Genomic DNA, 26,107 nt, shown 5'->3' with positions numbered 1-26,107 from the left:
GCCCACAGAGCCCCGTGGTTTTCTTTGGTAGAATACAGGAGGGGTTTACCATTGCCGCCTTCCATGCAGTATGAAATGATGGCCTTTCAGCATCTTCCTATATCGCTGCTGCCCAATATAGTAACAATGGGGATTAGAACCGGCAACCTTCTGCTTGTTAGTCAACCATTTTCCTGCTGCACTACTTAAGGTGACATGTGTTGCTTCTTACATAACTTTTAATACTAATGACTTCTGACTAAAGGTGGATTCAGTTAGAGCTTTGGAGATAGGCAATAGTAGTAGCTGTTTTCAGAAAGTTGACGGTAGCATGGTAGAGTTGCCTGTATCATCATTGCCTGTAGAGCTGACATTGATCCCACTTGAAATTTTGGCTACAGTTTTTGTACTACATTAAAATCCTGCAAAACCTGTTGTATCCAAGGTGACAGTGGAATAAAAGAAAGCTGTGTGTACACCACCACACTCTTAAAAACTGTTGCTACTCCCCAGATTTAATAACCTATTATTATCCATCTGCTCATCCCTTATGGAGAAAATGTGTGTTCTAGTTGGACACAGGTGTTTTTTTTACATTTATCCTGAATGCATTCTCCTTGACACATATAATGCGTTCTCTGGTTATTAAGAAATAGATAAGTTAAAGTTTAGAATGTCAATTTAAAGTAATGTATTTTGAATGTAAGCACTGATTCCTCTCTGCCAAATAGTTTTTGTGCTAACCATAGTTCACAATGTAAAGCAGATGACTCCATATTATTTTAAAACATCCTACGTTGCCTCTAGGGATGTATGCAGACCACAGTTTGAGCCCTTTTTGGGGGCAAGGGGATCCTTACCTGCTCTCCATCACTCCATGAATCTTCCCTAGAAGCCCTGTGTGGCATTAGCACACACATGACATGTAGGGGCGCCATTTGCATGGTCAGCATGATGTTGCTGACTGCGCAGATGGAGCATGTGTGGAGGCCATGTGTGTGCTGATGCCTCATGGGGCTCCTAGGGATTTGCATCACCCCAGCAGGAAGCTGCATGGGGCAGCAGAGAGCAGGTTAAGGACCTGCATTCCTTTTTCTTAAAGTTCCAAGTCCCTGTGTCCAGAAAGTGCTCAGATTGTCCACAGTTCAAACTGTGGTTCATGCACATCCCTAACTGGCTCTACTTAATTTGAAACTGTGAGCCAAATTAGACAGGAAGGCAAGAGTTGAGTGGGTATGAACATGAAACTGCTCCAATAACATCGGAATGGTGTGTGTCTGGGTATGTGCTGATTTTTAAAAGCTGAAGGATGGCTTGCCTCACTACAGCCTCCCACTCAAAGTATTCTTCTTTCACACAGAAGAACTTCTGTGCCCTGGATAGGAGAAAAGTGCATGGAGAGAAGTGCAGAATAAACCTGTGGTTGGAGAGAGGTCTCTGCTTCTCACACCTTTTTTTATACGTTGGACTCCACTCCTCTGTTTTGACAGATCCCTCTGTTTAAATGTGCACACACTTGCTTCTGTAATATCTGATTTGGCCCTGAGGGCAACATGAGTGCCCCCATTAAATATTTAAAAGATTGCAACACAGAAGGTGGAGGCCAATTATTTTCCTTTGTCACAAGGAACAAACAGTTTAACTGCAGGAGGACCATTCAAGCTGAAAAAACTAGCATTATCCAAATTATTGATAAAGGGTGGGCAACAAATTAAGTTCCTTTGGGGTGGAAATGTGTAAGAAGAGCCTGGATAAATATTTGGTAATGGTTGGAAAACGTGTCTGATAAACAAAGCAAATAGAAATTGGAGGAGGAACAGTGTGAGGGAATGTCGGAATCAGTCACAGGCAGAAAATTAGATTTGAATATGAGTAATTGAACATGTCACCTGCTTGCACATGATCAAAAAAGGAAGTGGTGTAAAGAAATGGTGAATGTGTTCTAGTTTGAATTTGTAATACATAGTCATATATTATTAAAGTTATTGACGGGACATCCAAGCACAACATTTGTAAATGAGATAAGTTTTATATAGCACTTGAGTTTTATTGAAAAAAGTTATAACAATGTAGGGCAGTATTTAATTCTCTTATCAACTGCTACATCTGAGTAATGCCTTATTTCCCTGGTGGTGTTCTACATCATTTTGCATCAATTAATGCTAGATGCATATGTACCTTTCTAACAAGCCAAATGTGTCTTTTGTCATTCTTTATGATACTTGAAATCATATGGTCATGTTTGCGTATATGTGTTCTCTAGGGATGAGTAGAAAATATGAGCATTTGAAACTGTGTTGTCATTAGAACATTGGTCTAGTATCTAGCCTTGTGGCACTCGGACAGGGACCCTTTAGTAGCTTAGGCAGATATTCTTTACATCATTCATAGCCCTACTAGTGTAGATGTTGGGGACTGAATCTGGAATCGTTTGCATGAAGACCGCTTACTCCATCACTGAGCCATGATCCCTCCACAATGTGTTTCGGCTCCAAAAAGCTTTGGCACAGACAAAATTGAGTGGATGGGTCTCAGAATAGACCCATATCTTGTTCTCTTCCAGAAAGTGTCCTGATCAAGCCAGTTCCAAGGTTCCTGCCCATGTACCAGTGGGGGAAATATACTCCAGACCTAGTTTAATTGCTGTCATTGTTATAACATCTCTGCAGAACAAGATAGATAGGATTGCTTTGCGAAGTATAACTTCTGTGCATAGTTTTATGCAACGATAAGTGCAAATATGCATATTGTTCTTTGTTACCATGTAACACATAGCAAAAATACATCCTTTGTCATGTTTTGAATAATTTGTAGGACCAGCTTGAAATAACTGCTAAGGTAGGAATCAAAGGGTTCAGAGTAGTTCAGAGTAGTAGACTAGCCCCAAAGTTGTCAATCACCCACCCCTATTCTGTTTGCAGAGTAGAACTGTTGGGCCTTCAATCACTGTTTTGAGCTCCTTTGTAGTGTTCAGTAGCTATTCATAATCCAGCAGAAAACATTGGCACAGAAGGCATCTGGCTTGGCAGACATTTTGCACCTTGTAGTGCCCATTTGTTGGGTCATGGCCAATGGGTTGACACACTTTGCCTTAGAGATACAAAACAGCAGTAGATGGGTAGTTCCACAGAGGGGCGGATCTTACTAATGGGCAAAGTGGGCAGTGCTCACCTTAAATTCCTCAGTCATATTGTGTCTCTGCCTCCATTTTGTGTGCCTACTGCCTCACTATGTTGTTCCCTGCCACTCTTGCCTGCAGCCTGCTGCTGCTTTAAGAGGTGTGAGGTGGGCAACGGTAGCACCAACCTCAAAGAACAAATGAAAGCCCCAGATCATTTAAAATATTAATAAGGCAGGAGCTGATAGGCATGTTCATTTTTGTTTTTGCAAGGTGGGGAGTCCTAGGACCACTCCATAAAGCAATTAGAGAAGGACCAATCAGAGTGCCCAGAGGGTGAGGAAGTATTTTTCTTTTACCTACTCTGAAGAATCACCATGTTGGTTAGAGAACAGGTAGGCTTGCTTGCTGGCTGTTGCTAAGTCTGGTCTTTTGCTGGCTCCTTTGTTGGTGTTGGTTTGGAAGGAAGGAATGCAACCTCTGCTTTTTCTCCCTTGCTCTCTGATCTGATCTGTATACAAAGCATTATGGCCCATTCCCAGAATGACATGCCATAAAACATTGGAAGGAACAGCCAACTGTAAGACTAGACTAATTAGATTAGAAACTGGCATAAGAAGTCAGAATGTTTTTAGGGCATATGCATGGATTTCTGAATCCAAACTGCTCTTCAAATAATTGTAGAAGTAGCTTTTCATGTGGGTGTGATGTAGAGAAGTAATAAGTTTAAAAATCCATTTGCTATGCAGAGAGTTAACCAGATTTCTCTAGATTGTGGCCAGTATCTGTAAGATTAATATTCCCACTGGGGAGTGATTGATTATTTATTTATTATAGTGGTATATAACCCAAAACCCAAGGTGGTTTACAACAAAACAATAAAAACAACAAATAAAAAGTTTAAACCATTACAACAATTTAAAACTTAAAACATTAAAACTATTAAAATCATCAAACTATTAGAACAGTATCTAATTAAAAGCCTGGGTGAACAAATGTCTTGACTGCCTTTTAAAAAGTTGGAAGAGATGGTTCATTGGGCAAAGATTGGTTCATTATGGTTCATTGGGCAAGGATTAAGGAAGTGATCTCTCTAAAAAGACATTTGTTGCTTGCTAGGATGGACACCCAGGCTAAGTGGTGGGCACCCAAGGTGAACAGAGAGTTGCACCCAGCTGTTCAGAAGGCATGGAGTAGGGAGAGGGTGGCCCCATGCATCTTTGCTTCCCATGGTGTCCTTGTAAGTTACAAACAATGGTTATAGCTGCAGCAAGCATCATTGAAAAACCTAAAATTTTTCTTTTATGTACGCATTTTTAAAATACGCTGGCAGAGCTGCCCTTGTAACTTGAGAATGCATTTCTTTGCCACTTTTGTAGCCGGTCTCTGCTTTAACTGTGGCTTATATAGATTTATTTACTTTTACATGTATAGCCTGTGTTTCCTCCAAGAAGCCCAGAGTGGTGCACATGGTTACATTTATCATCCCAACAGCCCTTTGATGAAGGTTATGCTGAGAGATAAGTGACTGTTCCAGAGTCACCCAGTGAAGCTGTTCTCATGAGATGGCCGCCTAGGTTACCCCAGGCTCATGACTTCTGGAGCGCCCAGAATTGAGGGCTCCCGGCTGCTCCAGACCACACCAGCCTCACCTTGTAACCCAGCATTTAGCCAAATGTGGTTAGCCGAACCTATGGTTCAGCACTTAGCCAAACCTGTGGTTCTCTTAACCTCAGCCAGCTATGTACTGGATGATCACCGCTAGGTTAAGAAGCTTTCCCTGGGTGTGCCTATCAGCACCAAGGGGGAAAGAGCTTGGAGAGGAGAGCTGGTCTTGTGGTAGCAATTATGACTTTTCCCCATAGCTAAGCAGGGTCTGCCCTGGTTGCATCTGAATGGGAGACTTGATGTGTGAGCACTGCAAGATATTCCCCTCAGGGGATGAAGCCGCTCTGGGAAGAGCAGAAGGTTTCAAGTTCCCTCCCTGGCTTCTCCAAGATACGGCTGAGAGAGATTCCTGCCTGAAACATTGGAAAAGTCACTGCCAGTCTGTGAAGACAATACTGAGTTAGGTAGACCAATGGTCTGACTCAGTATATGGCAGTTTCCTATGTTTCTTTACTATTCTGCACCAAGTGCAGTGGTTGCTCCACAGATAGCAGCTGCATTTGTAGCACAGGGCACCTTGGGATGCGGGGGGGGGGGAGACTCTTCCCACTCCCAGCTGCTGCCATTGCTGCATCACCACTCTTGTGGGTGCATGGTGGAGGGAAGGGTGGCTGCTGATCATCTGACAGGGAAGGCAAGCATGCTCCTGCCTTCCCTAGAGCCCTTCACAGTGGCTGCTGGAGGTCATGTGTACAACCTCATGAGTTTCATGGCTGTTTGGAGTTTTGAACTTGGATTTCCCCAGTCTCGTCCAGCACACTAATCACTGTACCACTCTGGCTCAGAGTTCTTGTTAGTTGTTGTTAGTAGTATTCATTTTTTAAATAATCAAGTGGACAGAGCTGCCCTGGTGACTTCAGAGTGCATTTACTCTCCTCAGAAGTAGCCTTTTGTAGCTGGTCTGTGATTTACTTGTGGCTTGTACAGTTCTCTCTCTGTGTGTGTGGTGGGGGTGCTTGTGTTTTTATCCTGCTGTGCTAAATACAAATCTACACACTAGTGTAGTCCTGTTAAGCACTATAAACGACTGATCTTTTCCATATTTCTCTGTGTCTTTGATAAGCAATTGAGATTTGTAGGTTCATAGTATGATCCCATTTGTTAGCTACAAATCTACACTTTTCCTGTTATTGCTAAGGCACCTGCCTAATCCTGGTTCCACCTCTGCAGCTGCCCACATTTGGCTCTACCTCTCACTACCTGTGTTTCCACCTATCACCTGCCTCCCCAGTCCCAGGAACCACCAGCTACCACTGGTCCCACAGTCTAGATAGACTCTGCCAGTAAGTGACATGGTCTGTTAATTTTTCTTTGCCTATGGTGGCAATTTCATAGATTCATGTTCAAGTCCTGAACGGGACCATTGTAGCAGACTGATTTCCCACATAAAGCTGGCTTAAGAGGTGTGTTGTTTTTTTAAAATTATGCTTGTCTGCCATGTAAGTGAGAAATAGAACTCATAACTGAACACAAGCTTTCCTGAAGTAATGTATTATGTAAAGGTTTTGTCTGGTAACCAGGCATCTGAGCACACTAATATTCTGGCTATAGCTTGCTCTGTGTTGTTAGTCCCAAACTTTTGATGGCTCTCTCTATATTATATACTTCCTCCCCCACCCCACTCAATAAAAACAAGTAGAACAAACCTGACCAAATCTAATCATGCTCCGATGTATCATTTCTGTTTAATGATAGTAACTGCTGCTCATGGCATGAGTAAACAATCTTCTTTAGCATGAAAACTGCTTTTGTTACTTCTCTTGTAACTCCCTTCTGTTGTTAACAGAAGTAAGAATGGCTCCAGTACACCATTTACTAATGTTGTGGGAATACAATTGTGTTTTTTGAATCATTGCTGTGGATGTTTCCTGTGAATAAACACAAAAGCAAAAGCACAAAGGAAATCCTCATTACCATAAATAGGAACAGAAGGTTAAGGGCAAAAGGATTAAGCCCGTGGTGTTTTGTTGAACAATCAAGGTGGCTTTGAAAGTGGAATACTGTAAAATGTGTTCTTCATTACAACTTAAGTATAACTTTTATACTTACTTGGGTAGGAGCACATTTAACATAATGCAGTGGTGTTCTGGCATTTTGCTCTGGATGTTTTGGTGTTTTATCACAGGAGCAGCTTTGGAAAAATACTGCTCCAAAGCTGCAGTATTTCTGATCTGTGGCATTTGTTATGTGGGGCTAGAATGGAATCGTCCTTGCTGTACTTCCATGTTGGGACTCGGTCAGCTATCAGTACCTATTTGAACATCTGCAAGTTCTCCAAATGCTAATGAGAAATGCAAGGATGGCTTCAGGGCAGTTCCAGAAAGTAAGTTAAGTAGCCTCTGTTAATGATCACACACTGCAGGAAATTGCCATACCTGGGTGGGTCAGGTGTGGCAGGAAGCACATTGTGGGAGCAGGCAAGGCGAAGTCAGACAAGAAGGAGGTCAGGAGGCAAAGATCAGTCTGGCGGGGCAGGCAAGTCAGAGTCAGTCTGGTGGGGCAGACAATGGGTCAGAAGCCAAAGATCAATCCATTAAGAGCAGGCAGGGTTGAAGTCCAAAAACATGCAAAGGGTCAGACACCAAGAGCAGGGGTAGGGTAGCATGTATCCACAACAAAATTGCTTCAGCAAATGGTGGAAGCAAACTGAGGTCTTAAATACAGAGCCAGCACTGCAGCCCCACCCAAGCCTGGAATACCTTAAGGGGCTGCACCCGATTTCTTAAGCTCTGTCTGTGGCGTAGCTGGGTGGCTGTTGATGGGGCCGGGGGGTCTTCCTCCAACTTAGAAGACACAGACAAGGGTGTGTTAAGGGGGTCAGCAGGTGCTGGCATTTCCATTGGTGGGGGTGAGCGGTGGACCCCTTGAAGCTTGCCTCAACCTGAAGCTTGGTCAGATTCTTGGCTTGACTTCTTGGTCATAGTCAGGCTCGGGGTCAACCACTTAAATTCAAAAGCCCCTGGTGTGCAGCTCAGGGGTCATGACCCCTTCATCCTGGGACTCCTGTGTGTCAGACTCAGGGTTCATGACTGAAATATAGCAACTTTCCTTCCTTTCTTCTTTCTGGTTGTATTCTAACTCTGAGAGTAGGGTTGCTAACTGATCAGAATAAAGGTGTCCCAGCTGGTTTTGGGTTTGCTTTGAAAACAGTTGCCTAAAAACCAAAGGCAAGGCTGCTCCCTACACACCCTACTCAGCTATGTTTTTTATGTTTAGACATACACCTTTGGTGAAGAGACTACTTTTGTGCTGAACTCTGCCTCCAGACACACCAAAATCTACTAGACTCTGCTCCCAGATCTGCCAAAAACTGCTGGGCTCCAAGCTCCACCAGTAGACCTATTCTGTGTTCCAACCCTGACCCAGAGGGCTACAATCGCAGACCTAAATTTCATAAGGTGAAGAAGAGGTAGCAGTGAACTGTGAGGGAAGAGACAGCAGTGGACACTACCTAAAACTGTGAGAAAGAGGTAGCAGTGGATGCTAAGGGAGGCATCGATAGTGACACCAGTGGAGGATGTGAAGCATCAAGATAAGACATATCCATAGAAATCATAGGTTCAAACTTGGAAGGGGTGATGGGAAATGAGATGTGTATTCTGACTACAATTTATGTTGGTCTCTTAAAGTGTAAGATTACTGACTTCTTATGTTGTTACAGAAATCTCTCACACCCTACCCAGCACAGCATCCTGTCCTCACTTAACTGTGCAGGTGGGCAGTACTGCCCAAAGTACTGCTTCAAAGTACTTTACAGTGGGATGGTGCACCAGATGTTGTGTAGAGAGATGCATATCCCTTCCCATGTGATTAGGACAGGTTGCCGGATTATCATCTGAACCGACCTCTGTTTCCTACCTCTGCTATAGTTACCTTACCCTTTCTACTGATGATTGCTCTAAGCAGCGGTAAACCCTTGTCAAGTGTCTTTTCCTTCATAAATAAGTGTGCATTAGGAAGTTCTTTTGACAATGAAATGAGCACCAAAAGTCATTCACTATTAAAACTCTGTAACAATGGCATTGAGAGAACCTCAGATTGGTGGCATTTTCCAGACACATTTTGAATACAATGGGTTATATCCAAAGAAAGTAAGTTGTACTTGATCACCCTTGCAACCAGTGGGACAAGCTAGGTTGCAAGGCTAGCAACCTGTGACTATCTTAGGCCCACTAATTTCAATGTAACTTAGCCATGACTAACTTTCTTTGGATACAACCTAGTGATAATGTCTTGGCTTAGGCTGATGTACAATAATAAGATAGTAAATGTTCTTTTGTGCTCTCATCGACATTCATAGTTTGCACCTTTGCTAAGATTCTTGATGTGATGCTTTCCCCCACTTACTCCAACATATTAATGCAGCTTTAATGCTATTCAACTATCTTATAATCTTTGTGATATATTCCCTGCCTAATACTAGCCTGTCAACTTCCCTTGTGCAGCTTGTGCACTTATTAGAGTGATAGGAGGGATTGAATTGGCATACTTCTCTGTTATAAGATGGAATTTAAAAGAATCATAAATGAAAAACAATAACAATGTATTCTTCTGTAATCCATGGTCCCAATTTCTCCAATACAGATTTCCCTGCTGTATTTATTCCCATCTTCCAGTAAAACCTTAAATATAGGTTACTGAACTTGACATTTGTCCAAAGCTGCTGAGGAAATCCACAGATGAAATAGGCTTTGATAGAAGTGATTGATTTGAAGACTAGAAATCTACAAGTCAATTCTGAGGAATAATAAGAGAAGCACTGGAAAGAACTTTGTGCTTTAAAATTCTCTAAAATTATGGGCTGGTTTAGACAATAATTCTGGCCTGTATTAAGAGTGTGTGGAAGGAGTGTGGGTGTGCACATATTTCTCCCCGATGAGCTTCTGCCCTACTGTCACCTAATCATGTGGATATTAATTTGAGCTGCCCCTGAAATCTGCAAATTAGCTAATGTAGGGTTTGAATGAACCATCCCCTGCTCAGTTGGGTGGCAACAGGAAGGTGTGCTGGGTTATGGGAGAGATGTGCATTCCCTTGCTCCTCTCTTGCATCTTTAGACAAACTGGCATATAGGTACCATCTGAGCCAGCCCAATAACTATTTATCAGCCTATTCTGCTTCAACTATTAATATATTGAAAGAACCCCCGAGTATTTGTCTAGTGCTGAGTTCTCGCACATTAAACCTACTTTATCATTTTCTGTCCTTTGGTAATGATGAAATTATTTTACAACATACATATTCTACAACTTTTCCATCTTTCTCCCCCACTCAAGTCATTTGGTTCAATTGAGACAACATGCTAAACCATGGTTTGCACTTCAAAATGCAAACCGTGGTTTAGAGATGTCAGTCTGTTTTCATTTTCTGTTCTCTGCACGGACTTCCATAAGCTCACTGCTGTCTCCATGGTGCAGCAGCCTCTGGAGGAAAAGCAATGTCCTTGATCATTCTTTGTAGACTCAAACAGTTACCATAAACCCACCCATTTGCAAACCCACTTCAAATGATGGTTTTGGATTCTGACTTGCTGGCCTATTACAAACTTTCTATACATTAAATTATCATGCTAAATTAGATTTAAGCTTCTTTAACCATAGTTTAGTGTGGTATATGAACTGTTGTTTCTCAATATTTCTAACATAATTTTCAAATAACATTCTGTATGCCAAACATCTCCTTCCCTCTTTCTCAAGTTCACTGCAGTAATTTTGTGTGTACTGAATCACTTTTATTACTGGGGTTCTAAAGCTACTGTCGTTGACTGATACTTTGCTGCTTTGGCATACCTGAAAATCTAAATAATCTGCACAGCCTCTGATACTTGGCCAAATATGGCAATGTGAAGCAAGTGTGTACTAGTGCCTACTATTACAAGTGCCTACCATTTTGAACTACCAGATCAAATGCTAAAAAATGGTATTGGAAAAACATGGAATAAAAGAATTAACTTCTCCATGTGTTCCAAATGTGTAGCTGCTTTCCACAACATTCCTCGTTCTCATTGCCTTCTGACTGTCCAGCTGGTGCATTGGCTAGTGTGCTAGATAAATTCATCAGAGAATCTCCTTGCTCACTCTTCTCATCCAACCTGTCATCTTGCCTCCTTAACAAGATTATATACAGTAATAATAGCTCTGTACCAAGCTGCTCCCCTGTATATTCACACATTGCCTTGTTTACCTTGGCTCTTTATGACATCCTCCCTACTTTCCTGGTGGAAGATTCCATTTCTGAAAGAGGGATGAACTCTTTTGTTTGGAAAGAGGGGGGGAGGGAGGGAAACAAGGTTTTGAAAAAATCCTACATGTTAATCTTTTCTATTGTTTATCTTCTAAAATATATGCAGTGCTTGCTGTCAAAATAAAGAGCACATGCAGGATGTGGAAGGCAAATCTATTTGCATTTCAAATCAGCTGAGTCAACACAATATAATGGTCCTGCCTGGAGGTCCTTAGGGATCCACAGTAGCTGACAATGTGTGCTTAAAAGGAGGGTCTTAATTTTTTCTTTTTCTTTTTAAAAGCCACTTGGAATAGCCAATAGACCTTGTTGTAGAGGTACTTGCCCAGGATCTAGTCTCAATGCTGCCGGCTGTTACGTGGTCTGACACAATAGCTAGCACGTTTATTTATTTAAAATTGATTTTCATTCGAGTGAAAGGGAAGCAAAAGGAGGGGAATCGGAAAGGAACCTGGCAACAGTTCAGAGTAGAGAAGCTGCTGTTAGTGTCTCGGCTGTTGCTGCCACTGATGCAAGCAGCTGTTTTCATCTGCACTGCAGTATTGCAGCGTCCACGGTCCGATCTCTCTGGGCTTCTTGCTGGTGGAATTAACAAGGAAGCTGGCCCGTCTTACAGCTAGCTACAGCACAAGGGCACACTGAGGATGGGAGGGTCGCAGTCTCTGCAGCAGGCACAGACAAGTAGCCTGATTGGGGAACCATCGGAGGCAATGTAAGTATGGGATCACTTACTCCCTTTCCCCCTGTACAGAAAGGATTGAGGTAGCTATAGGGTTTATTTCGAAAGGATGGCTTATATGACCGACAGTCTTTGTGTAATAATCATTCTGGCCAGCTCGAGACATTATTAAGCTATCATTGGTTTCCAATGCTGATTATTTGAAAAATACTTCCCTAGCATGTAGGAATTTAGTCAAGGAGGCATTTTAATTCCTTTTGTACTATGCAGTGCAGTAGCTGTGTGTGCCATTTGTTTTGCTATACAATCTAGAGGCATAATCAATCAAGCCCATCACCATTTTCAGTGAGAAATGCCTCTGATTCTATTTAAAATGCACAGCATGTAGGCTGATTCCACTGTTTTACAGGGCTATCCTCCTGCCCCCATATATGCATTTCTCCCAGTTCACATCTTCCTTGTCTAAATCAAGTGCTCCCTATTGATGATTCTTCCAAAAAAAAAAAAAAATTACTGTCATTTCCAGCTGCCGTTCAAGACAATACCTTCCGCTTCAGGGATGACAGAATAAACTGTTGTTTATGATTTGAAATATAGTCTGTTTGTAGCTCCCAGATTTTAAAACTATTTGTCATCTTTAGTCCATAGTGAGCTACTTATGTATGGATTAATCAGCTCATTAGGCTAAACTAACTGAATTCACTAGGAAGTGGTCTTCTACTTATTAAAAATTGTAATTCATAGAAGAGCCTTTTTGTTGGTTTAAGGTGTATAGGCCTGGGCTAATTAATGTATTTAGCAGTTGATATATCTGCAGGATATAGAGCTGGGTTGACTTTAATCTATAATGTGGTGTTGAAGATGAGATTAATTTAGTGTTCATTTCAGCTGTAGCACATGTTTATCCCATACATCTTTAAAGCTACTGAGCATTTCTTCTGCTTCCCCTGCCCCCTTTATATTCTTGGGAATCTTTTTAGAGTTGAGGGTATGTGGTGGATCTGCTCTGTGCAATTACACCCTAACGGCAAGGCCCTATGTCCCGGTTGGTGGACAATTCCTGTACACTAATGTCAGTGTTGTCGGAAGTGTGTTTGATGGCTTTGTTGCTAATACAGTCTGTTGGGAGTGGGGGAACTAAAAATCGACACCTTTTTTTCTTGTTTACGATGCTAACATGGTAAATGTTGCTAAATAGGTATAAAACAATTATGTATCTTTAAAACGTTAACGAATTGCAGGTGTTTTTTTTTTAAAAAATTCTAGTATGAATCTTACTTGAGCAGTATAAAGAACCTGAATGACACTTAACATTGTTCCTCTTTATCCATAATCCTAGCCATTTTCCGGAAAACTCACTGGAAACCGTTAATCACAACAGGCTTCTTGTATAATTCAAGACACCACACATTAACCTTCTGATTTCTAATTCATTTTGCCTGTAGAAAGCATACTGAATAAATGAGGCCTTCAGCACCAGAGCTTATGAGGAAAGCATTCCAAGTATCCATGTTCTCAGTTAATGTTTGTTTTGAGGTTTCAAAGTACAACACCTTTCCCCCGTCCCAATATAGAAAGCAGATGGTTAGCTGTATATCTGAAAACCATTATTGACAGGTGCTGGTGATTTTGAAACAGCGGCATAATAGAAAATATCCTTTATTATGTCTCCTAACTATATTCTGTGATGCTGTGGGAAGCTGTGGGTCATATCTTCTATCTTGAATCTAATTGGGCTCTCTTTCAAAAACAGATACCTTTACTCGGATACCTCTGTGTGGAATTGCAAAAAATATTTCTGACTCTTCGAGAATGAAAAGTGTATTTAGAGATTAAGGGTGGTTCCCACATCATTGATACATCTTTTCCCCAAGGAAACTTTTTAACATTTATCTTATCTTCAGTGGGGTGCAATATTTTGTTTTAGCTTTTTAGATAACCCTCATACTAATGCATATTGTGATTTTTCTTATTCAACCATCTCAGAAAAGCTTATGAACAGAAAAAATAAAGAATGACATTTGCCGTAACAACCAGCTCTCCCATTCTCTTTCACTAGGGGAAAATGGTGAGGAAGGAATTGCTGCCTTGACTAGCAGAACACCTACAATATTGGTGGCAAAATTATGCTTGGGAACATGAGAGACAATGGGACTTGCTCTTCCATTCAATGTATGCATTTGCGGAAAATCTCTCCCTTAGGCCCTTTCCATCATCATGTTTGCCTATGGGAGGACTTGCCTGGGGCTCACCCACCTTAAATAATTGCTGGAGTCTTCCTCATATGCAGGTGAATAATGCTGAAGATTAAGGTTCCCACTTGTAAGGGAATAAATGAGGCCTTCAGCACCCCTGCTAACTGGGCAAAGAGGCACCTTTTACCATGGTGATTCTCTTTATTTAGCAGGGGGAGAGTAACTGGCCCTATCCACCCCCAGCACAGTACTTCCAGTGACTGTTGCTGGTGTGTGTCCTATGTTACTTTTTAGAATGTGAGCCCTTTGGGGACAGGGAGCCATCTTATTTGTTTTATTTCTCTTTGTAAACCGCCCTGAGCCATTTTTGGAAGGGCGGTATAGAAATCGAATTAGTAATAATAATAATAATAATAATAATAATAATAATATAGATTTTTTCCAGCTTGGTTCAGTTGGGTTGAGTAGATATGAATCATCTCTAGCCAGAATCTCTTGTTGATGTGCTTTCCAGTTTATGATGCTTTACAAAGAATGAGAAGATAGGTCCCTGCTGTGAGGGACTTAAAATATAAAAGATGACACAAAGAAGACAACAGAACAAGAGGACGGAACTGGTAGCAGAGCTACACTGGATAAAATACATAATTATATCATTTGTGCTTACTTATGCTTAGTTATGGTATAGGATGGGATTGGGCCAAAAGCTTCATAGAAGATATGAGAAAAGGATGCATTATTGAAGCAATGCAATAATGAGATAATAATTTGAGAAGCAATAATAATATATAATTTGAGAAATAATAACAATAATTTGAGAAGCAATGCCAGGCGTAAAAGGCAGCAAGGGGGAGGGGAAATGTCTGAGGGAGCAAGACTCCTTCAGATGACTGAGGATAGTGGAACTGGACCTAGTGAATCTCACAGGCAGAGACCTGTGAATTGACAAAAAAGGGGGCAAGAGCAGAGAGGATTTTTGAGATGGAGGATATATTTATTTTTTTGAATTTTTAGACCACCCCAAACTTCCATCTCTGGGTTGTTTACAACAAGTGGCACAGCGGGGAAGCAGCTTGCCTAGGGAGCAGGAGGTTGTTAGTTCGAATCCCCGCCAGTGTGCTTTCCAGACTGTGCCTAGTAAATATATATTTGTAGTCACATATATCAGGCAGCAGCAATATAGGAAGGTGCTGAAGGTAGATGCTCACTACAGTGACAAAGGCATCATCTCATACTGCACGGGAGGAAGGCAATGGTAAACCACTCCTGTATTCCACCAAGAAAACCACATGGCTCTGTGGTCATCAGGAGTTGACGCCGACTCGACAGCACAATGGTTCCTTTAAAACAGATTTAAAACGAAAATAAAACAATTTAAATCCACAGTCTAGTGTTAAAGCCTGGGTGAAAAAACAAGTCCTTACAGATGTTTTAAAAGCTGTCAGAGATGGTGAGGCTCTTATTTCAGCAGGGAGCACATTCCAGAGTCTGGGGGCAGCAACAGAGAAGGCCTGCCCCTGCGTAGCCACCAGATGAGTCTGAGGCAACTGCAGACGAACCTCTCCAGATTATCTCAATGGGAGGTGCAGCTCACAGTGAAGAAGGGCCTAAGATGTCCTTGGAGTACCTTGTATTTTGCCTGGAAACTTATTGGGAGCCAGTGTAACTCTTTCAGTATAGGATAAGACGCTTGTTCAGGATCTGGGAAGGGACAGGAAGCTGGACTAGGGATTTAAAGATGATGATTGGAATAAAGAGAGGAGTAAATGAGACAATGGGAGACCAGAAAAGATATTATCAGAGTTCCTTGCTGAGGTGAAAGAGGAAGGGCCATATTTTTGTCATGTTGTAAAAGAGGATATAACACTATTTGGCAACAGACTGATTATGGGGGAACACAAAAGAGAGAGGAGTCAAAGAGAAAACCAGGACTACATGTCTGTTCAGTGTGGTGGATGGTGATGCCAGTAATTAAAGAGAATTGATGATGATGATAACTTGGGAGGTAAAGGTGCCATCAAGTCGATGTCTACTCCTGGTGACCACAGAGCCCCATGGTTGTCTTTGGTAGAATACAGGAGAGGTTTACCATTGCCATCTCCTGCACAGTAAGAGATAATGCCTTTCAGCATCTTCCTATATCACTGCTTCCCGATGTAGGTGTTTCTCATAGTCTGGGAAACATACCAGCAGAGATTCAAACCGGCAACCTCTGGCTTGCTAGTCAAGTCATTTCCCCGCTGTGCCATTAGATGGGAGAGAGAGATTAATTTGGTTTTGAGCTGGAGATTATGATGACGCATCCAAGCAGAATATCAAAGAGAGATTTGGATATATGAAGTTAAATGAAGAGAAAGTTCTGGGGTATACTAAAAGTCATAGGATCAGATTTCATGAGAAATGAGTGTGTAGAAAGAGAATGGCCTAGAGGAATTCCAACAGAAAATGTAAGAAAAGCTTTCCCTTATGGAAAGAAATGAAAGTGCTATTTAACACAGGAGAACAATGTACAAATATCATCAGAGACACAGGACAAAACTGGAATCAATCAAGAGAGAATTATAAATGGTATCAAAGGTGATAGAGAGATCCAGAAGATTGGAGACTCAGTTAAAACATTTGAATGTGTCATTAAGAAGATCATTGCTGACTTTGGCAAGGAAGTATCAGTGGAGTGCCTTAATTGAAAGTCAGGTTGGAGGGAGTCAAAAACAGAGCTGGAGGAGAGGAAGTTGAGGCAGCCTGAGAAAGGAGCATTCTCTGAGAGTTTGGAGGTGACAAACAAAAGGTAAACTGGATGGTAGTTGGAAAGGAAGATATGAAGGTTTGTGTGTTGGTATTTTAAAAATAGAATGTGTGGGAGCTTCTCTCACAAGTTCTAGAGGGGTGGGGAGCTCTCACAGTAGCAGAAGCCCAAGTAACTGTGAGGATGGTCTCCAGTTCCAGACTTGGAGCTGGGTGGGTGAAGGTGGTGATTGTTTTGGTGTTAGGCCATGAATCGTCCAGCACTCAAATGGCAAAAACCAACCTTCAGCCTCAGCTGTAGTTGAGCTATGCTACCGAGTTCAGTGGAACTTTCACTGTAGAAAGGATTACTTTGCAGGGAATTAATGGGAAAGTCATCCTGCCCAGTGGGCATGGCCTCTTGTCTTGGCTGTTGAGAAGCCAGATTGCTTAATTCTTGCCTGGGAAGGTTTGGGAGGGAAGTGGTGGGGAGGCTCTGAACCATTATTGGAGAGCCTCTTCTGCCCTGCTTTTCTCCCCGTTTAGGCCCTCAGGGTGTCAATATGTACACGGTCTACTTCACAAATACCTAGTGGGTTTCCCTAAGCACTCAATATTCTAAGCATTCTTACTATAGTCCTGTAAGGGAGGCTATATAGTAATCCTAATACTGCAGATAGAGGGCTGCGAGATATATTAAAATGATAGGTTGCCTGCAGTCACTTTGTGAGTTCATGGCCCATCTCATCCTCTCAACCACTATACTACACACTATTTAAATCATAACTAGATTTTTAAAGGTGAAAAGTAATTTTAGACAAGTGAATGGGATATGGAAAATGAATGCAGGCTTATCTAAAATCTTGAATGTTCCTTAGTTAATGTTTTCGTATGCATTTAGTTTGCTTTATGGTATTCTCTTATACTCTTTTAATTAACCTGCATAGTCTGAAGTTGAGAGAGAGAGAGAGAGAGAGAGAGAGAGAGAGAGAGAGAAAATCGTCCATTGGGGGAGCATGGCATTCTACTGTATCGAGAAAATGATGCTGTGGGAACATATAGCCCAGTGAAAGTAACAACACTTAGCCTTTTGCAGACTGTTTATATATTTTGAAGTTAGTTTTCAAGAATTTATCTACCTGTTCAGGTAAGCTTTGACACCTTGTGGTGCTTCTCTGAAAGTTTCAAATAGCACATCTGTGGATATTCATGATTGAAGCTTCTATAGGTGGCAACAAAATAAGTGCTAATGGCGGAGTGGGAAATGACTTGATTAATAAGCCAGAGGTTGCCGGTTCAAATTCCCGGTGGTATGGTTCCCAGACTATGGGAAACACCTATATCGGGCAGCAGCGATATAGGAAGATGCTGAAAGGCATCATCTCATACTCTGCGGGAGGAGGCAGTGGTGAACCCCTCCTGTATTCTACCAAAGACAACCACCTATATCAGGCAGCAGCTATATATATATATATATATATATATATATATATATATATATATATATATATAAATTTATTCAATTTCTATACCGCCCTTCCAAAAATGGCTCATAGCGGTTTATACAGAGAAATAATAAACAAATAATTAAGATGGATAAGATATAGGAAGATGTTGAAAGGCATCATCTCATGCTGTGCGGGAGGAGGCAGTGGCAAAACCCTCCTGTATTCTACCAAAGACAACCACTGGATTCTGTGATTACCAGGAATCGACACATTATTGTTGCCTAATATTGAAAGAGCCACCTCATGGCACAGCAGGGAAGTAACCTGCCTAGAGAGCAGGAGGCTGTTGGTTCGAATCTCCGCTGGTGTGTTTCACAGCATATGGAAAACTCTTATATCAGGCAGCAGCAATATAGGAACATGCTAAAAGGCATTGTCTCATACTGCACGGGAGATGGCAATGGTAAATGCCTCCTGTATTCTACCAAGAAAACCACATGGCTCTGTGGTCACCAGGAGTCGATACTGACTCGACGGCACAACCTTTCCTTTCCTTTCCTAATATTGAAAGACATCCTAGAACAAATACATGTTGCTTATGGTTCATTTCTGTAGGCCATAATCTGTTTATTATGACTATGCATTTCCATAATGATTCTCCTTTTTTATTGGCTTTCACTGCCAGTCTAGAGGGGCTACCTATTATTCCATTAATTTTAATGATACTTTGAGGTATGTAGGAGAAGTTCAGCAAATAATTATGCTGTAAGCAGTGCAGGCCTCTGGAGGCCAGGACAATGTGTCCTGGCCTCCAGATATCCCACAGTGTACCACACCACGAGCGTGGTCCATTGGGGGATATAATCATCCTGGCTTTTGAGATCCGCACTGCTTACAGCAGCGTGGATTGTCTGGGAGCGTGAGACGCACTCCCAGCAGCAATCGATTGCTAGTCTGAGGGGAAGGTAAGTTGGCAATAGGGATGTGCACGGAACCACCAAGGTGCGGTCCGGCACTGGGGGGAGTGTGGATTTAAGGGTGGGAGGATAGTACTTATCCCTCCTGCCACTTTCCCCCCTCTGGCGCTCAACTTCTTAGCAAAGTTTTTGGGATGGCAGGGTTTCTCCCTGCCGCCCCTGCCCCCATCGTTGTCTGGAATAAGGAGAAGTTGCTGGCGGTTCCGTGCAACTTGACGCCACGCATGCGACCCCCCCCCGCTGCGCACACCGTACATGTGCCACACATGTCACACGCAATGTGTAATGTGTGCGGTGCGCACGGGGCGGCCGCGGTGGGCGCATGCATGGCGGCAAGTTGCACGGAACTGCTGGCAACTTCTCCTTATTCCAGACAATTATGGGGGCAGGGGCGGCAGGGAGGAACTCTGCCGCTCCAAAAACTTTGCTAAGAAGTTGAGCCTTAAAGCCACACACACACACACACACCCCGCGCGCCGGACCGGCTGAATTCCGAACCGGTCTGGAGGCCTCTTACATGGCCCTGGACCGGATCCATGCACACTCCTAGTTGGCAAAGTCTTCTCCCACCCACCTAGTTGTGTGAATAGCCTCATGATATGTTAAAAACAGGACTTCCAGTATGTTCTGTAGAGTGTGTATGTATGTATATCTATAGAGATCCTGGCATTTAAAATGTGGAACCTCTGGTAAACACGACAGTAAGGCACAAAATGAGATGCTACTGTGTTGGCATGAAGCAAAAAGCATTAAACATTTTTTCAGTTTTTAAGTTTATCTGCAAATTAGCATCGAATTCTAAAATTAGAACTGTGCTATAATTTGAGGTTCTATCCTACTGCGGGAGCCTTTAAGCTTCTACAACAGTGCGACAAGACTCCTAGTGATAAATACAATGTGGTTTAGTTTGAAATTCAAAAGTAGCTGCTAGGATCAAAGAAAACCCTTCCTTGTAGGCTTTCACCCACTCTATTAAAAAAAACCCCAGCAGCGATTATTTAGCTTGCTAATTGTTTGTTACTCTGGGCCAATTGACAGACTATTGTGGAAGTGTTTCTATGCCGGAAACAACCTATGAATCCTGCTTCCTAAATTCTAGACATCATTAAGCATATCACTTGTGGGCGGTGACTATATTTTCCATTTTTGGGAGCATGAAAGAGGTTGAATTGGTGTGATTTTTTGCAAGCATTTCTTGATGAAATATGCAAGTGCAACTTGATGTTGTGGACAGCTTAAATGGGATTTTAAAAAATGCGTCTAGCCCCAAAATAAAAAGAAGCTTAAGCATTCCTGCAAGTAGGCATCTTGAGATACCTCCTTTCACCTGCTTAAGCAAGGTTTTGGTCAGGGGAAACAGTAGTTCTTCCTCTGGGGAATAATGTTCCCTGCTCCAACAATGGTGTTTCACATGCTACTACAGCTGGAATGGTGCACAGCTGGTTTAACAAAGTGAACATAACACCATGAATGAATGTTTTTCTGAGTGCGCATACAGGCAAACCCTGTTATCCTACAACCGCAGATAACGGAATCTGTTAATGGGGCATTAAATCAGTGTGGTAGGGGAAAGGGTTAGGTTCCCGAAGGCTTCAAAATGGGGATGGAACGGTGAAAACAGGCAAAAATAATGCAAAGTGTTCAACCGGGCTTCGTGAGTCTGCAGCTGTCCCACAATGACCCCTTACAAATGTCCAAAATTGCCATTTTTCCCCTGCGATTTCCCGCAGAAATTCTTTTAAAACAAATGGGCCATGAAATGTCTCCTCTCCTCAAAATTGTGGCCAGAAATGACCTCGGAGGTCATTTCCAGCCACTCCCAACCCACAAAATCAATTCTTTGTGAATTGGTTTTTGGCTGTGTATGCCAAGGTCAGGTGTCAATTATCCAACCACGGATATGTGAATCCACCAAAGGCGAGGTTAGCCTTTATACAGTATGTAACATCCACAAAGCTGACTGTGAAGGTTAGCTTGTGACAGGGATGTATATACCAAGTTTGATACTCATCTCATCTGTTTATTGCATATATTTTGGTTCTGATGCCTCCTCTGAACTCTGTGTGGAGGTTCTGGATCAGGAAGCAAACATCTGCTGCACTGAGAGCAAGGGGGAAAATTCAAGGTCTGCTGATAATGTATGAATGGCAGTCATGCTGAATCAGCTGAATTATCCACTTCCTTTTCTTACTGTGCCCAATCAAATGTTCCACAGAGAGTCACAACAAGGAAGACAATATTTTTATGTTGATCCTGATCATTGTGAAACTTGTACCGTTTCCTACAAAGCATGCTTCTACTGAAGGAATCCTAGGGCAAACTGAAAACTTGAATAGGGCTTTCCACATTTCATGGGTACTTAACTCTCCAAATTAATCGTTGAACCATAGAATTTTATTTATTTATCTATCCATCCATCCGTCCATCAATCATATTTTTATACCCGCCTGATATGTACATCTCTTGGCAGTCTATTTTAGAGTTGGAAGCGACCTTGGAGCTCTCCTAGTCTAAAACCATTCAGTGCAAGAAACTGACAGACAGCCATCCAGCCTATATCTGAATGCCTCTAGAGAAGGAGAGCCCACCATTGTCCAAGGCAGGCTGTTGCATTGTTGAACAACTTGTACAGCTTAGAATCTTTTGTAATCCCTAGCCTAAAATTGCTTCCTTGTAAATTCAGCCACTGGTTTTAGTCTTGCTCTCAGGAGCAACAAACAAGTCCACTCCTCCTTTTGTGCACCAGCCTGTCAGCTATCATGTCTCTTCTCTTTGGATAAACATGTCCAACTCCTTCAACTGTTCCTCCTAGGACAAATCACTTGTTATCTTTGTTGCCCTCTTCTGAACCTATTCCATTGTATCAATTTCCTTCTTAAAGTGCAGTGCCCAGAATGGGACACAGTATTCCAAATGGGGTCTGACCAGTGCAGAACAGAGTGGAACTATTACATATCACGATCTCAACAATATGCCCCGTATTCTTGGGCCATTAATACAGCCCAAGGTTGCATTAGCAAATTTTGGCAACTTCATCACACTGCACACAGTATCACATGGCCAACTTGTGGCCTACTAAGACATACAGATGCTTTCCACATGCCAACCCATTGTCTACATGTGAATTTGATTTTTCTTACCTAAATCCAGGACTTTACATTTGTTTCTGTTGAATTTCATCTTTTTCAGCTTGGCCCAACATTCAAGTATGCCCAGGTCAATTTGAATCCTGATTTCACTCTTGTAACATCCACCCCCAGCTTTATGGAATCTGCAGATTTGAGAAGCATCCTCTTTATTCCTCCCTCCAAATCATTTGTAAAGATGTTGCTCAGCACAGGTTCCAGAACAGAGTTCTATGGTATTCCACTCAATACTTCCCTGAACCATTATTGAGCATAATTGTTCAATGAGCTCAGAATCTACCTAAGAATAGTATTGTATAGCGGCATTTTACCATCTGGTCAACGAGGATTTCGTTGGAGACTGTCAAATGTTTTGCTGAAATCAAAATTGACCTTTTTTCACAGTGTTCGCATTCTTTTGTAAACTACCAAAAAAGGAAATAAAATTAGTCTGCCATTGTTTGTTCTTGAGAACCCATGCGATCTCCTACTAATCACATTATTCTCCCACAGACCAACTGCTTAATATTCTGTTATAGTATCCTGACAGGTTGGGACAAGCTGACTAGCTTCTGGTTTCCTCCCCCCATCTCAGCAGCTCTGAGAGCACTTCTAGAAGTAACACACACACACACACACACACACACACACACACACACACACACACCAACATTATATAATTTGTTTGTTTTTCAAATGTGTAAATAGCCTCAAATTTCCTTCTCTGGGCAACTTACAACATAAAACAGATTCAAATGAAAACCTTAAAATAATTAAAAACCATAGTCCAGTTAAAAAAGCTTGAGTGAAAAGATAAGTTTTCAGAGAGTTTTAAAAAGTTGTCAGAGATGGGGAGGTTCTTATTTCAGCAGGGAGCACATTCCAGAGACTTGGGGCAGCAACAGAGAAGGCCCCTAAACTGTCACCAGACGAGCTGGTAGCAACTGCAGATGAACCTCTACAGATAATATCAGTGGGCAGTGGAGTTCATGGTGAAGAAGACACTCTCTTAAATACCCAGGCCCTAAACTGTTTAGGGCTTAGGTACAGGTTATTTTGCCTGGAAAGCTATTTGGAGGCAACCCGTGTAGCTCTTTTAGTGTAGGAATAATATGGTCTCTCCAAGATGACCCATAAACCAACTTGCTGCATTCTATACTAACTGCAGTTTCCAGACCACATACAAAGGCAGCCCCACATATAGAGCATTGCGTAGATAAGTCTGGAGGCTACCAGCATATGTGCCACTAATCTGAGGTCATTTATCTCAAGAAACGGATGCAGTTGGAGTATCAGCTGAAATGGATAGAAAGCACCTCTGGCCACTGCCTCAACTTGGGACATCAGGGAGAGGTTTAGATCCAGAAATACCCCCAGACTGTACATCTGTTCCTTCTGGGGAAGTGGAACCAAACCACCCAAAACCATGCAACTGTTGTCTTGATTGGCCACATTTTTCCTTGCAGAAGAAAACAGATGCAAAATAGAGGTTAAGGAACTCTGCCGTCTCTCCATCGCTTGTTACCATTTTTCAATATCAAGGAACAGACCTACCATTTCCCTGACCTTTCTCTTGGTTTGGACATTTTAAAAAAAAACAACCTTTTTTGTTGTTTTGGCATTCCTTGTGTTTGCTAATTCTGAACCTTAGCCTTTTGCTTCTCAGCAGTTCAGAAAGCTCTCTGTGCAGCAAAACTGGTTTCTTCAGATATCTCCATGTTGCCTTCACATGCAGATGTTTTACTATTGTGCCTTCACTATCTTGCTTTTCAGAATCTCCCATCCTTCAACTTAAAAAAAAAAAAGGATTTCTAGCCACAGGTTCCTCTCATTAAAACAAATGTTCCTGAAATCCAGGTACACATCCAATTTCCCTTTATATCATGAATTCTGGTATAATGTGGTCACTTTCCCCCAGAATTTCCCCCTCTTTCATTCATCAACCAATTATTCCCTGTTGGTAAAGATTAAGTCCAGGATAGCCGATCCCTTTGTTCCTTCCTTCTCATCCTAAAAAATGGAAGTTGTTAGCAAGGCAAGTCCAGAACTTATTGGACCCCAACTCTGTACAGAGTTAGTCTTCCAGAAGGTGTAAGGATAGCTGAAGTCCACCATTACTACTACTACTACTACTACTACTACTACTACTACTACTACCACCTGCATCTTTGAAAGCTTCATAATCTGATTTAGGAAAGCATAGTCCATGTCTTCTACTTCATCAGATGCTACAGTATACTCCCACAATGGTCTTTCTTTCATTTCTCTCTCCTTTTCATTTTTACTCAGTATAATAGATTAGGGCAATGTTGAATGGCTGGTTTGGATAGTTACCAGTTCCATGGCTGATGGCAATTACCAGTGCCAGTGCTGATGCAAATTAAAGCTGTATGTGGAACTTGAGGCAGCTGTTTGTATTCATAAGGGTTCTTCTGAGTATATGCCAATGATATGGAAATAACAATGGTAAAGAAATCCAGGCAATGAACATGATAATAGGAAGAGGTGAAATATGGTGTCCTGTCCTATTTGTTATAGACAACTGTTTGGTTCTGTAGCCTCTAGTTACACAGATACTTAGGAGATGCTAACTGGGCAAAGAGGCACCTTTTTGAAAGTTGTGATTCTCTTTATATTAAGCAGGGGAAGCTCAACTGGCCCTATACAACCCCAGCACAGCATGCTGCTGGTGGTTGTTGCTGTTGTCTACCATATATATATTTTGAGACCGCGAGCATCTGGAAACAGGGGGCCATATTTTCCTTATTTTTCCCTGTAAACTGCTTTGAGAATATTTTGTTCAAAAGTGGTATACAGTCATCCCTTGCCAATCGCGGATTTGAATATCCATGACCGGGAAATTGTGACTGGTCTCTCCAACCACAACCTGAGTATCCATGGTTTGGTGAGATTTTTTCCCCAATATAGGGGGTCATTTTCGAGGGTCCCCTTCACTTCTCTTACTCACTCCTGGTGATTTGGCAAATTGCAACTGCTATTCCCCTAACCCCCTGTTTGCCATTGATTTCAATGGCTCGTCTACCATCAATTTGCCAACCGCAAGGTTTTCCCGGAACAGAACCCTTGTGGTTGACGGGATGACTGTATAAACAGTATTAGTATTTCTGTGCTCACTTTGAAGAAGGGTGAGATATATATTCTTTAAATGATACAAATAAAGAGTGTTGTTTGAATAAAATATGACCAGACTTTTCTTTGAAGGCTACAACTATTTCTTCCTTTCTGCAAATTAAGCAGTCAGCTTCTATTGATAAAAGTTCAAGCTGTTCAAAAGGCTCAAGAGGTAAGCCATGTTAAAACTCAAAACAATAGGGCAGATTTCTGATTCTTTGTAATCCTTGCTGTAATATGCAATGCTGTGAGCAAAGGGCCATTGAAAGCAAGCAATGTAAAGATATAGGAAACAAATGGTTAAACAATTTTAAAGTATCTTCTTGATGAGAATTTTCTTGCTTGGACATCACTGGTGTATATTCTAAATATAGCTTGGTTATTTCCTCCCATCTCTTAAGAGACTTTGCAGATGTGCAGCATATTTTAGAGAGAGATTTCTATTCAGTGGCCTATTGTTGCAGCTCTTGTCACGTTGCCATCAAGATGAATGTCTGTTGATGAAATTCTTTGTCTGTTGTTTTTACAGACAAAGACATGTCCAGGCACAGGAGACAATTTAGTAATTGTGGACTGGTCAGTTCTTTAAGTTTTAACCCATTTCCAAATGCAGTGTGAAGAAGTTGGAAATCAGTTTGCAAACCATGGTTTTTGTTAGTGAAGCAAACCGTGGTTAAGGCACTTTTCCAGCTTATCTGCAAACTGTAAACAGTTCTTGCTGATGTTTTCTTACACATACCCTCTGGAGCAGATCTGTATGTTTGGCAATCATAGCCAGAGTTAAGGCAACATACCACTGTGAGTATTAATCATGACAGC

The 26,107-nt window shown here is 41.8% G+C and overlaps 1 protein-coding gene across 14 annotated transcripts in view; it reads left to right on the top strand.

Annotated features, from left to right (window-relative positions):
* Window positions 1-26,107, top strand: part of TACC2 (transforming acidic coiled-coil containing protein 2) — a 272,500-nt gene that overhangs the window by 147,743 nt on the left and 98,650 nt on the right. For 2 of the 14 annotated variants that reach the window (XM_053309050.1, XM_053309051.1), the window contains exon 1: window positions 11,278-11,720. The exons of the other annotated variants lie outside the window; for them this stretch is intronic. In XM_053309050.1, the coding sequence (XP_053165025.1) occupies window positions 11,653-11,720 (68 nt within the window). In that variant the 5' untranslated portion in view covers window positions 11,278-11,652. Of the gene's footprint in view, window positions 1-11,277; window positions 11,721-26,107 lie in introns of those variants that run through there. 14 annotated transcript variants of the gene reach the window in all.

This window comes from Hemicordylus capensis, chromosome 3 (assembly GCF_027244095.1).
Source record: "Hemicordylus capensis ecotype Gifberg chromosome 3, rHemCap1.1.pri, whole genome shotgun sequence".
In the NCBI taxonomy this organism is placed as follows: Eukaryota; Metazoa; Chordata; class Lepidosauria; order Squamata; family Cordylidae; genus Hemicordylus; species Hemicordylus capensis.
The sequence above is the reverse complement of the archived record's forward strand: the minus strand, read 5'-3'. Positions and strand labels throughout refer to the sequence as shown.